We start from the raw sequence: 12,896 nt of genomic DNA on the forward strand, positions 1-12,896 counted from the left end.
ACCACCAGCAAACTTGTACAAATACTTATGGCCCAAATGCTACCTAATCACTTGATTGGACAGGTGCGGTAGAGTGGTGATTATAGGATAAAAAAACCCCTAAAATTCTACAGACTTGAAAAGTATGAATTCGTATCTACATCATGCAAATCGTGAAACTAAGCAGAATGTTAACTGTAGGCGACTAAATTAGCAGCCATCTGGACAAATGGCTCCCATCTTGAAGACAAATGGTCGCCATCTTGGATTTTCAAGTAACACTTAGTGTGCCAAGGTGATGTTTGTTTAGATCATTGCTTGCACGATTTTTCTTTTATCTGCCCCAGTATTCTTGAATTTTCGTGAATCGTCTCTGACACTATATTAAGGCTACATATTCCAATCTTTTAATTCTTATTAAGGAGGCGTGGTTTATAATGATCGAACAGTCAGTTAGCATAAAATTCAATCCAATATCCTTAAACAAAACGTCGATCACACAAAATCCTTAACAGAGACAAAACTGCGTGTTTTTTGTGAATATTATATTTGCCATATTCTAATAAATCATTCTCGGAAGAGAAAAGATATTACTATCACCATCAAATCATCAAAGATTACACAATAAAATTGTTTATGGAGACGTGTTGAATGTAAATTGTCACTTTGAATTTGACTGAAATTAAAGTGCTGTTATGACACCTACAAACCAACTTTTGCAGATATTCTTTCTTGGTAATTCGACGGAACAGGGATGAAAAGGGACTAGTCAAATGATCCACCGTAAAATTCAGCTAGCCCTCTTGGGAAACTATCAAGGGTAGCTAAATTGATGGTTGTTGCCATTGTATCAGATTTTAATTTTAAGTGGACTTCTCTTTCGAAAACAGATTGAAAAAATAAAATAAACGCGGAATGCCGAATTGACATACACTGCTTTCCCGGATAACAAAACCAAACACTGAATCTTCTGCAATGAAATGTAAATAATATTGGTGACGTCTGCGCAGGTAAATGTTGATAACGTAAGTAAAATAATATAGACAACGGTATCACTTTGAAAAAAAAAACTTCCATTCAATCAAAAACACATTCAGTTAGATTTGAACAATTGAAATATATCATGAATACAGGATCTTTGTTTAGGTCTTCTTTCGCTCACAATACAAATAAAAACAGACAAACATATGAAGACTAGGTAAAGAAGATTGACTTCCGACTCCACGAGAGACAGTATCCAGCATCTAAATAATATAGCATGTTTCGTCTGTTATATTATTGACAGTTTCTATCGCTTTGTCACATTTTGTCACATTGCAATTAAAAATGAGTCAACCACGACTACGAAGATTTTTTATATAATATGAGACAGAGGCGGTGTCCCAAATATGCCATCTAATAATTGTCTTAACGTTATTAGGGCCATAAGACTTTTACATGGAAACATCTTTTATTTCCCTTTAATATGCCACTTTTTCTATAGCCCGTCATGCTTTATACTAGTTTGTGGTATCATCTGAACAACGAGACGCTGGCATAGAGGCATGTCTATCAAACCGAATAAAATACTTGATGGCATGTAAGATAATGATATAGCTTTTGTAAACAGCATATCTAATGTATATACATTTTAATGTAGATAAATCAATTGGGTTTTCTGTTCAGAAATAGACACTGTCGGTAATTTGTGGATTATCATTAATTGTGGATTTATCAATAGTTCGGATTATTACGTTTTGTGTAAAATAATCTCTTTCTTTGTAATTCATTTTATTACAGTTTGATTAATTGCAAATTGTGTCAAGGAAGTGTTGACTGTGAAGTCACGAAAGGAATGTTATGAGTTTTATGCACCTTCTGAAGATGTGAAGTGGTTACTGGGGACTGAGGCTTAAAAACAAAATGTGTATAAGAACAGTAATACTGTTTACTGTTGCGCTCGTCATATCTACCAAATGTGTAACAGGTATGCTTTTGATTGCAGGGACGGAAAAAAATATATCTTTAATTATACAAATCTTTCATTTGACGGTCGCTACTTCCGGTACAGCTTCTTATTGGAATAGTGTACTCACAGAGTCACCGACTGACAAACTTTAATCTGAATCTCTTCTTCAAGCTTCTAATTCACCTTAGGACGCGGATGACTTTTTCCGATGTTAAAACTTGTAAGTAAGTGTTCCCTGAACAAGGACATCGAAATAAATAGGGTTTTGGTAATGATAGCTTAGGCACAATCTGATTCAACTTTTTACCTCTACAATGCTTAGACCGAAACATCTGCGTCTATTCTACAGAATAGATTTAAACACATTTTAAATTTTCGGAGTAGATGCCATGAGTGTCTTTTTAAGACAAAGCGATGACATAGCATTAAGAATAATAACGAACGTATCTTCAATCTTGTAGCAAATGTGTCTTAATATTCTTTTTTAGGCTTCTTGACTGATCCGGAGGAATTTTTGAAGCTTGACCTGGCCATGAGATTGTTGTCTGGTAAACCGTTAGTGGACTCTTTTAGAGACTTGTTTCCTCATCCATTTTTCTCTGATCCGGTTACGACTCGTAGAGATTCCAAAGATCCAGAGCCAACGACTCAAGCACCACCAACCACAACGATTTCACTCCTGTCATTACCCCACATATCAGAAAATACTCAATTTTCATATCAACAATATTCCGCAGCACTCAACTACTCCACATCGGTATCTGAACCAGCGAAAGTCGCCTTCTCAACTGATCATTTACAAAACAATGATCCCGGAAACCAACAATTTAGTAGTCAATCGAACCAGCAATTCAATAGTCAACCGATCAAGAAATTCAATAGCCAGCCAAACCAACAATTCAATAGTCAATCGAACCAACAATTCAATAGTCAATCGAACCAACAATTAAATAGTCAATCGAACCAACAATTCAATAGTCAATCGAACCAAATATTTAATAATCAACAGAACCAGCAATTCAATGAACAATCTAACCAACGATTCGGTGACCAATCGAACCAACAATTTAGTGATCAATCGAACCAACAATTCAATATTCAGTGGAACCAAAAATTCAATAGTCAATCGAACCAAAAATTCAATAGTCAATCGAACCAACAATTTGGTGACCAATCGAACCAACAAGTCCATATTCAGTCGAACCAACAATTCAATGGTCATTCGAACCAACAATTCAGTGATCAATCGAACCAACAATTCAGTGACCAATCGAACCAACAATTTGGTGACCAATCGAACCAACAAGTCCATATTCAGTCGAACCAACAATTCAATGGTCATTCGAACCAACAATTCAGTGATCAATCGAACCAACAATTCAGTGACCAATCGAACCAACAATTCAATATTCAGTTGAACCAACAATTCAAAAGTCAATCGAACAAACAATTCAATATTCAGTCGAACCAACAATTCAAAAGTCAATCAAACAAACAATTAAGTGACCAAACGAACCAACAATTCAATAGTCTATTGAACCATCAATTCGGTGACCAATCGAACCAACAAATCATTAGTCAATCGAACCAACAATTCAATGGTCAATCGAACCAAAAATCCAATGGTCAATTGAACCAACAATTCAATGACCAATCGAACCAACAATTCAATATTCAGTCGAACCAAAAATCCAAAAGTCAATCGAACCAACAATTCAATGACCAATCGAACCAACAATTCAATATTCAGTCGAACCAACAATTGAATAGTCAACCGAATCAACAATTCAATGGTCAATTGAGCCAACAATTCAAGGGTCAATTGAACCAACAATTCAATGGTCAATTGAACCAACAATTCAGTGACCGATCGAAACAACGACTCAGTGACCAATCGAACAAACAATTCAGTGAACAATCGAAACAATTCAAAAGTCAAACGAACCAACAATTCAGTGGTCAATCGAACCAACAATCCAATGGTCAGTCAAACCAACAATTCGATGACAAATCGAACCAACAATTCAATGGTCAATCGAACCAACAATTCAATAGTCAATCGAACCAACAATTCAATGGTCAGTCAAACCAACAATTCGATGACCTATCGAACCAACAATTCAATAGTCAATCGAACCAACAATTCAATGGTCAATCGAACCAACAATTCAATGGTCAGTCAAACCAACAATTCGATGACCAATCGAACCAACAATTCAATAGTCAATCGAACCAACAATTCAATGGTCAATCGAACCAAAAATTCAATGACCAATCGAACCAACAATTCAATATTCAGTCGAACCAAAAATCCAAAAGTCAATCGAACCAACAATTCAGTGACCAATCGAACCAAAAATTCAGTGATCAATCGAACCAACAATTCAGTGATCAATCGAACCAACAGGTTAATAGTCAATCGAAACAACAATTCAATAGTCAATCGAACCATCAATTCAATAGTCAATCGAACCAACAATTAAATAGTCAATCGAACCAACAATTCAATAGTCAATCGAACCAACAATTCAATAGGCAATTGAGCCAACAACCAATTTGGAAACAAAACGAGTGGGTCAATGGACAGACAGCTCAGCAGTTCACTAATCAAGCAATCCAACGAGTCAATGGGGTACCAATCAAGCAATCTAATGGACAACCAAATGACTTTATAAGTAGACTAAATCATGCAAATGGGCAACCTTATCAGCTACCCAATACAGAACCAAATCAGCTAAATGGTCAACTGAATCAATTCAATGGACAATCCAAACAACAACCCAACACTCAACTAAATCAATTCGATGGACAACAGCTTTATCAACAACCAAATAAACCCAATGAACAACCATCCAGCCAGAGCTTTACGCTTACAAATAATCCATCTGCGGTTCACTTACCCAACACACAATCAGCCATTGATCAATCAGGTTTGACAAAAGCTTTAAAATTCTTGAAAAATTATCGAAAACTGAATCCAAATTCAGGTAAAATTGTTTCACAACAACCAAAATCTGAACTTCAAGCATTTGGAGCTGTACCGTATCAAAAGCCGCATGAAAACCAACCAGTTATGTACTCAAATCACTATTACCAAAGACAACAATACCAAACGGATCCCGGCGCATCAACACCTTCTAAACCTTATGGTCAGAGTGCAATGTACAGACAACCAAATTTTTCGAATCAGTACTACTCAAATACATATACTTATCCCAGTTCACAAAGCCATACTTTCCATGATCCTGTAATTAGCCCTGGGCCTTATCAGAATGTTATGTATCACCAGTACGAGCGTCCTTATCAGCCCACGATACAGACTAATTACCAACCAGTCCAACCAATCCCTGATACTGGAATTCTGATCCGGGCAGGCGAAGGTATCCCGATTCCAAGTTCTTCAAGTGTTCAACCACAGTTTAATTACTCTGATGCACCCACAAATCCCGTTCAATATATTCAGCCAACTCCACAAATCGATACCAGGTCATACTATCCTACATCTTCAGCAGATAATGTTCCCATAGTACACCAGATGTCGCGGTATCAAAATGCTCCACAGACGTACACCCAACAAGAATACTCTGTGGCTGCTACACCGACAAACCAAAGCCCACAAGCTATGTACTTGCCAGTGAATCAACCACGGTCTATCAATTTTTATCCGACAGTGTCACAACAAAACTTCATTCAGCAACCGCATCTACAACTAACTCCACCGCCACCGACTACTGCATCTCCAGCATACCAACCAGAAGTTGAAATAGAAAGCCCAGAGAATCCATCAACCACACCAACTCCAATCACTACTACCCAGCTGCCTCTTTTCATACACAATGTTCTGCCCGCTTTGCCAACGGAGATCAGCGCTTTAAAGATGATGCAACCTAACCAACCCAAGCCACGGTCGCCAACCAGAGATCAGTTGGCCTATCTAAGTCCTGAATTTCAACACAGTTTACATCTGAGAGGATATTGAATCCACAGACTTTATGAGGTAAGAAACACTTTGAGATGTGACTTGAGAAGGACTAAAATAGTGTATGTTAAACAACAAAACCTATCTTTTTATTATACACACCGGGGTTAGTTGATTACCGGTGTCGTAAGATTTCCAAATAAATTTCACATTAATATGGGCGTATATATCTGTCTGTCCACAATTGTTGTGGACGCGATAGAGTGCTGGTTTCTTGGTGGATTTTGACGAAACTTGGTGTGAGTGTTCGCAATCACCTATGGTTGAACCCTATTGAAAATCAGACAAATGTTTAATATGAGTTATTGCCCTTGTTCTTGGAAACTTGTTCAATTTTTAACTTGTGAAAGGTCTAAAAGGCACAATTCGTTACAGATTTAGGAGAAATGTGTTGAAATTGTTAATTATTTCCCAATGATGTACCCTATAGATATATATATATATATATATATATAAAAATCCCTGGAAAGCATTTTATTGACCTTGTTCGTGAAATCACATAGAAAGCATAACCTCAACAGATTTTAAAGAAACTTGTTTGAATCACCCGAGCCTTATTGAAAAGCAGAAAATGGAAATATATTTAATATGGGTTATTTCCCTTGTTCTTCAATATGTGTTCAATCTTTAGCTCGTAAAACTCCAAAAGACAAAATTCTGGACTGATTTAGACGTAACTTGTTGAAAATAAAGAACAAGTCTTTGAATAAAGCTTGTACAGTATGAAAATGTTATTCTCGAAATAATTCATTATTGATAGCTGTTGTCAACTGCCCGGATGACTTGGCTGCCATTACAATGGTGGGCATATTACGATGGACCATCGTTATATTTATAAAGTGTAGCCATGTGCACATGTTATTCACCTTACGTTTTACAGTACAGTGATGTAACCTATTTTCGTGCATATAAAAAAAACGGAAATGTTTTTTTATGTCTTATGTCTTAGATGTTTCCTCAGATATTCTACAAAATAATTAAAATTGGTTTGTTTCAATTTTCTTTATGAATCCTTCACTTTGACCCATATTTCATCAGCAACCAACTCGGCAACGGCGGCAAAAGGCGTCACCTATTTTCGTGTACAGTGTTTAATCTATAAATAAGTCGAGAAAAACACGTATGCATACCCAGTGGTATAATTAACTTCTCTTAATATTTGTCTTAAATATCAATTCATTATAACTAATGGCAATTCCTTCAAAGAAAAACGATTTTCAAAAAAAAAATAGTGACTGACAAAATAAGACAAATGCTAAAAATCATTGAAACAACATAAGAATATGGACTACATTGTGTTCCATGGAATTTTTCTGCTGACACGGAATCCGCTTGTTGATCAAGTGACTTCATTCGTTGGACTACATTCTAGCAGACGACACATGGAATTCTGATTAGAGATTGGGATTATAAGGAAATTTTGCCGATTAAAAATTGTGACGTTTAGAAATAACTGAAATCCGCCATTTTGTATTTGTCAAAGTATACATTAGTACATTTTACCTTGATTGAAACTACTGAATTCATTCTACTAGCTGATATTGTACAGAAAACCCATGTTTATTAAAACAAATGCGAAGGTAGCGCGAGGTCGCACATGTAATTTTTAATCATTTTCGAAGATGCACGAAAAATAGGTTAGCCCGAAATTAGGTTACTTGACTGTACTATTTATTAATATTCAGATTTTGATGTAAAACTGAGTTACATTACCTGGACATGAAAATAATTAGATAATTATATATCATTCCTTTAATCTCAACAAGTTGATCAACGTTATCAACCATACAACCTTCCATACATGAATTTACTAATCTATTTAAGGTCCGTGCAAGGTCATCGGTTCTAGATGACTTGATAAGAACGACCATGTTCTTATAGCTTGTGTTGACAAGACCTTATCTGTGTTGTTTATCTTTGAACCTTGAGACAATAGTTAGAATGTTCTCCACTAAGCTCTAGGATTCTCTTATCTAAACTTCTAAAAAAATCTAATTGCTCATATACTATTAATGTGAAAACATCAACCAAGCAGAGGTCTTAGTATTGACAGATATCGTGGATAATATTATTGAAACCATTCCTCTTTGTTTCAGATATCTCTACAATGGAGTAGAAAGTTTAAGAAATCCGGTGATGGCTTCACAAATCCACAATAATCTACATTATAATACTGATAAGTTATTCCCTTGTCAATCTGTTGTGGTGTTGGTTTCAATAGGCTGATTTTCAGACAGGTGTACCCAGTAACATTTGATGTTAAGGGAAGGAATGTTCACAGTGGACTATTAAAGAGCTCTTTTATGCACTTCATGTGAATCTTCTTGGGTAGCTTAACTGATATTTTCCCGATTATCCCAAAATATATTATTACGGTCAAATCGAAGCTAAAAAATCGAAATCAGTAGAAATGTAGCAGTGGGGCCTGTGAAAGATGCAATTTAAGAATGACATTTATAACAATGATAATTATATTGTATCAAAATGGATTAGGAAAGGTGAGCATTCACTATCCACGTAGCAACTACGAGAGACTTGAGAGACTTGCATGGCCTCCCTTATTTTCATTTATGAAAAAGAAAATGCTAATAATTATATGATTAGAAGGTAGAGGTATTCTTATGACTTTGCAAAAAAAAACCCGTTTGTCTCAAATGTCCATAGTTAATTCATAAATAGCTAAATTAGAAGATAATTTCCAGTAGAATTCCAATGAGTAACCGATCAAGAGAGGTCAAGAAGCCCTAACTCAAAAAAGTTTTGTTTATCAAGACTGTAAATACATGGACATTTATGACTGGTTAAAACTCTTAATTATATGCAATAAGAACATAATGATATGACTAAGAATACATGATAATGCTTTAGAAACACGAATTAATCAATAGTTTGCTTAATTTGACACTAAAAAAAAGGAAACCATCTTTAATTACCACATTCTACCACATGGTCGTTAAAAACTGCCTTGATCATAGTTTAAAACGCTTGTACATGCACATTTCTTTCCCAATTTAATAAACCTACAGACGTACAGGCGGACATGCATGTTTTCACATATAAAAACAATTCAATTTATATACCTAACCACATAATTTTAATAACCTTTAAATGTGAAATTCGTTATAAAATTTACCTAAACGCGACAAAGTGGATGTCTTATGGTCCATTAACTCTGTGCTGTAGTTGGGAAGAAAACCAGATGTTTTGTCCAAACGATTACAGAACCAAGCATAACGTTCCACATAGGGTGATCGCTCCAGCATAGGTAGTATGGTTTTCATGAAGTTTAGATCATGGTCTATAGATACAGCTCCTTTACAGCTAAACTCTGTCAGCCAAATTTTACGGTTGAAGTGTCTGGAAATTTTCTCGATTGATTGCATCATTCTCTGTGGTTGGCAGTGATAACCATGAATGGCAATTTTATCAACTCTACAACCTTTACAGTGTTTGAAGAACGTTTCATACCATCGGATGCACATATCGGGATCGATGTCGCAAGCTGCAAGTGCGGGACCCACCAAAATCCTGTTTCCGGCCTTTTGCTGAACAAGTGGCCAAACCTGCGCACACTTCTCTACTGACATCTCTGCCTGGCCCTTTTGTTGTGGTTCATTAAATCCTAAAACATACTTGGCGTTTGCGGGTAATTTAGCCTGATGAGCTTCCTTTTCGTTGAAGATCATTGGAACATAGCCGTCCCTGGCAGCATGGGGACAATGTGCCCAGGTTCTCTCTCCTTGATCCCATCTCCAATCATACCTGAAAACAAAATATAGCAAATTGCTATCTATGTCAATACTTCAGAATAGTCTAAAACATGCTCGTGCTTCTTTGAAAATATGTCAATAACATGACGTAAACTACTTCTACATCGTATAAGGAGTGTACAATTTCTATTCTTATAAAACAGGAACGGACATGGACTTCCCGTAAAGGATTTTAGGAGGGGTTATGCAATTTCAAGTGGGTGTGTTGTTTTTGGTATTTGCAAAGAACTGTGTTTTCGATAGGGACTTTCAAGGTGTTTTGGAAGCATCATAAATATATATAAAAAATCCTTACCACCACGTAACACCGCTGAATTTCCAAGTATCACCACAGACAAAGGCCGAGGAACAAATACCAATACCCTTTTTACTGCTGATTGCCTCCGCACTCTGCACCGTCAGAGCTACTATAGTTAATACGCACACCAACGTGGCCATCATGTATCAATAGAAACAATATACTGTATTTTCACTACCAGATGTACTTTTATGTACCTTTCTTTATCATTCCACTACATAGATAAGCTCTTGTCAAGGATCTTTTCGTTTTTCTTAGTTATCTGTCATTAAAAAAAAATAAAAAATAAACAGCATTGGATGTTCTCATCTGGTAAAACCACTATTATAGAAGTCACGATCGAGTTGAAAGAGTAAATTTAGTTAGGCTTTCATTCATTCGAAGAATTTGAACAATCCTTTCATTAAGACAGCCTGAACTCACAGACAAAAAAAGATAGCTTGCCAGGCAAGGTAACATACGCCAGCTGCCAGAAATGATTACAAAGTCTGTAGTGGTTTAATATATGAAACTAATCATCCGATTTTTACTAATTTCAAGCTTTACTGAGATCTCACACCAAGTTTCATCAAGATCGTATAAAAAAATGTAGTCTCTATCAGGCCTACAAGCCAAATTAACGCATTGAATTAATTCGAGGGCAATAACTCCAAAACCGTTCACCCGATTGTTACTAATTTGAACTTGACTGAGATCTTGTCCATATATACATGCATACCAATTTCATCGAGATCAGATAAAAACTGTACCCTGTATCATGCCTACAAGCCAAATTTGTAGGGTTTTTACTAAATCAAGGGCAATAACTCCAAAACCATTCATCTGATTATGACCAAATTCAAACTTGACCGATATGCCACTAATATATACATTATTTATTATACTTAGTTTCATCAAGATCGGGTGAAAACTGCAGCTTTTATCGCGCATACCAGCCAAATTTAACGTGTTTTTACTGAGTCAAGGGCAATAACTCTGAAACCGTTCATCCAATTTTTACCAATTTTGAACTTAACCGAGATCCCATCAATATATACATACATACTGAGTTTCATCAGGATGGGATCAAAATTGTAGCCTTTATCGTGCATACAAGCCAAATTTAACGCGTTTTTACTAAGTCAAGGGCAATAACTCTGAAACCGTTCATCCGATTATTACCAATTTCGAACTTGACCGAGATAGAATACTTAGAAACAGATGTTTCGGTATATATTCATACCATTTCAGAGACAGCCAAAAAAGCAATTAAACTTTGACGATGTATATTTAAAGAGACAAATGAAATGTTCCTCTACAAATTCGCTTTTTTATATACCGTACCTTTTTGAGCTTACATATCACCATTAACCAGTAACAATTTGACACCGCGTTCGTCAAAAATCACATAGATAATCAATGTGGAATAATATTAATATATTATAATTACGTGCATTTCGTGGGTATAGCGTTATATTTATTTTAATGAGATTTTCGTGTGAATAGGTTGAAGGAAGGGAGATAACTTTACATTGTTTTGGTAAATATTGTTTTATTCAATATATTCAGGTAATCTGATAGCATATTGATCTTTTGGGTTATCAATTACGTATGATATAAATTTACTGTCTAAAAAATAAGTCTTTCAAATCCACTGCTGCTGGAAAATGACATAAATCAGTAAATCACTGAAGTGGACATTACACAGAGTTGTACAGCTTTTACCAATTTTAGCAGCTGTATATAAAAACTATTTTATTATCTTACGTAGTTACGGGGAGAGTCAGTGTTGTTGGCCTATTTGGGTAATTCTACATGGTGAGATATTGCGAAAAAGGGTATGGTGGTGGATTTTCGACAGCTGGATATCCTCTGTAGAATTTGAACAGCATTATTTCTAAGGGGGCTTGAGTAAAAAGACTTTAATCAATTTTTTTTACAGTTAGAAGATGAATCAGTTAAAGAAATTTGCTATGTTTAAGAATGTTGTATCAGAAAATTTAAGGAAACCAAGAAAAGGACCAATTGGGTGGTATCTAACAGTAAGTCACATGAAACCTTCAATAAATATAAGTATAGGCCATACAAAACATTGTGCCTGACCTAGTTACAAGAATATTTCCATGTAAAGTCATAGGTAGTTGCATTATTGAATATAAGTCTTTGTTGGCTCTGAAAGGTTTAGATTTCTAGATTTAAAACTAAGAATTAAAAGATATTATATCTTAATATAGACCATGTATGATTAAAGTTATAGCTTATGTACAAGTTGACCCCTTTTTTCAGAACTATTTTTTCAAGAGAAACCGTATTTTAATGAGAAATGCTATCAAATTTTGTGGTATTCAGTCTAATGATAAAGTCTTAGAAATTGGTTGTGGTCCAGGTTATGGCCTTATCGAAGCAGCTAAATATGTCCAGGGTATGGTGGTGATTTTTTAATTTTGTGCATGATACCTGATGATTCAGTTTGGTTTTAGATTTTGAATTTTAAGTTACAAAACCAGAAGGCATACATTCAATCAGATCTAAGCTGTGCTATCAGAATCTTGCTGATTTTCTGTCAGACTATGGTTTTTATCACACCTTAGACTAGATAATAGCGCAAACATATCTGTCCCTAAAACACATCTGACAATTAAAACCTGACAGTTATGTTCATCAGTTTTTGCAAGTTATCCTAACATCTAAAAACTATCGAGTCCTATTGGGTTTGAAGACATTTCTGCCATCAACAGTTGTCAAATTGTTATCAATTCAACATTGAATAACAATATTTGGAACTCTTGTAGTGTTTCTGGTAGCCAGATCAATCAACTTGTAGATAATTAATATCCCTTGTTTTAAGAGAAACACAGGAGTATAGCTAATGAACTCCCCTGATGAAATTTGTGTTTTACAGATGGTACTGGTGTTATATATGGTGTTGATATCTCTAACTAT

General features: G+C 35.4%; 2 protein-coding genes across 2 annotated transcripts; one reads left to right on the forward strand and one right to left on the reverse strand.

The window, feature by feature from the left end:
- Nucleotides 1–1,881: 1,881 nt before the first annotated feature.
- On the forward strand, nucleotides 1,882–5,906 carry LOTGIDRAFT_172698 (hypothetical protein; the record flags this gene model as incomplete). The annotated part of the gene is made up of 2 exons (XM_009049870.1): nucleotides 1,882–1,945; nucleotides 2,416–5,906. The coding sequence occupies 2 exons, from the start codon at nucleotides 1,882–1,884 to the stop codon at nucleotides 5,904–5,906; spliced, it is 3,555 nt and encodes a 1,184-aa protein (XP_009048118.1).
- Nucleotides 5,907–9,010: 3,104 nt separating this feature from the next.
- LOTGIDRAFT_172699 (hypothetical protein) lies at nucleotides 9,011–10,114 on the reverse strand (the record flags this gene model as incomplete). Its single annotated transcript, XM_009049871.1, has 2 exons — nucleotides 9,011–9,668; nucleotides 9,972–10,114. 2 exons carry the CDS (start codon nucleotides 10,112–10,114, stop codon nucleotides 9,011–9,013), a joined length of 801 nt encoding a protein of 266 aa, XP_009048119.1.
- Nucleotides 10,115–12,896: the final 2,782 nt, after the last annotated feature.

The sequence above is a fragment of the Lottia gigantea genome (assembly GCF_000327385.1).
Source record: "Lottia gigantea unplaced genomic scaffold LOTGIsca_140, whole genome shotgun sequence".
NCBI lineage: Eukaryota > Metazoa > Mollusca > Gastropoda > Lottiidae > Lottia > Lottia gigantea.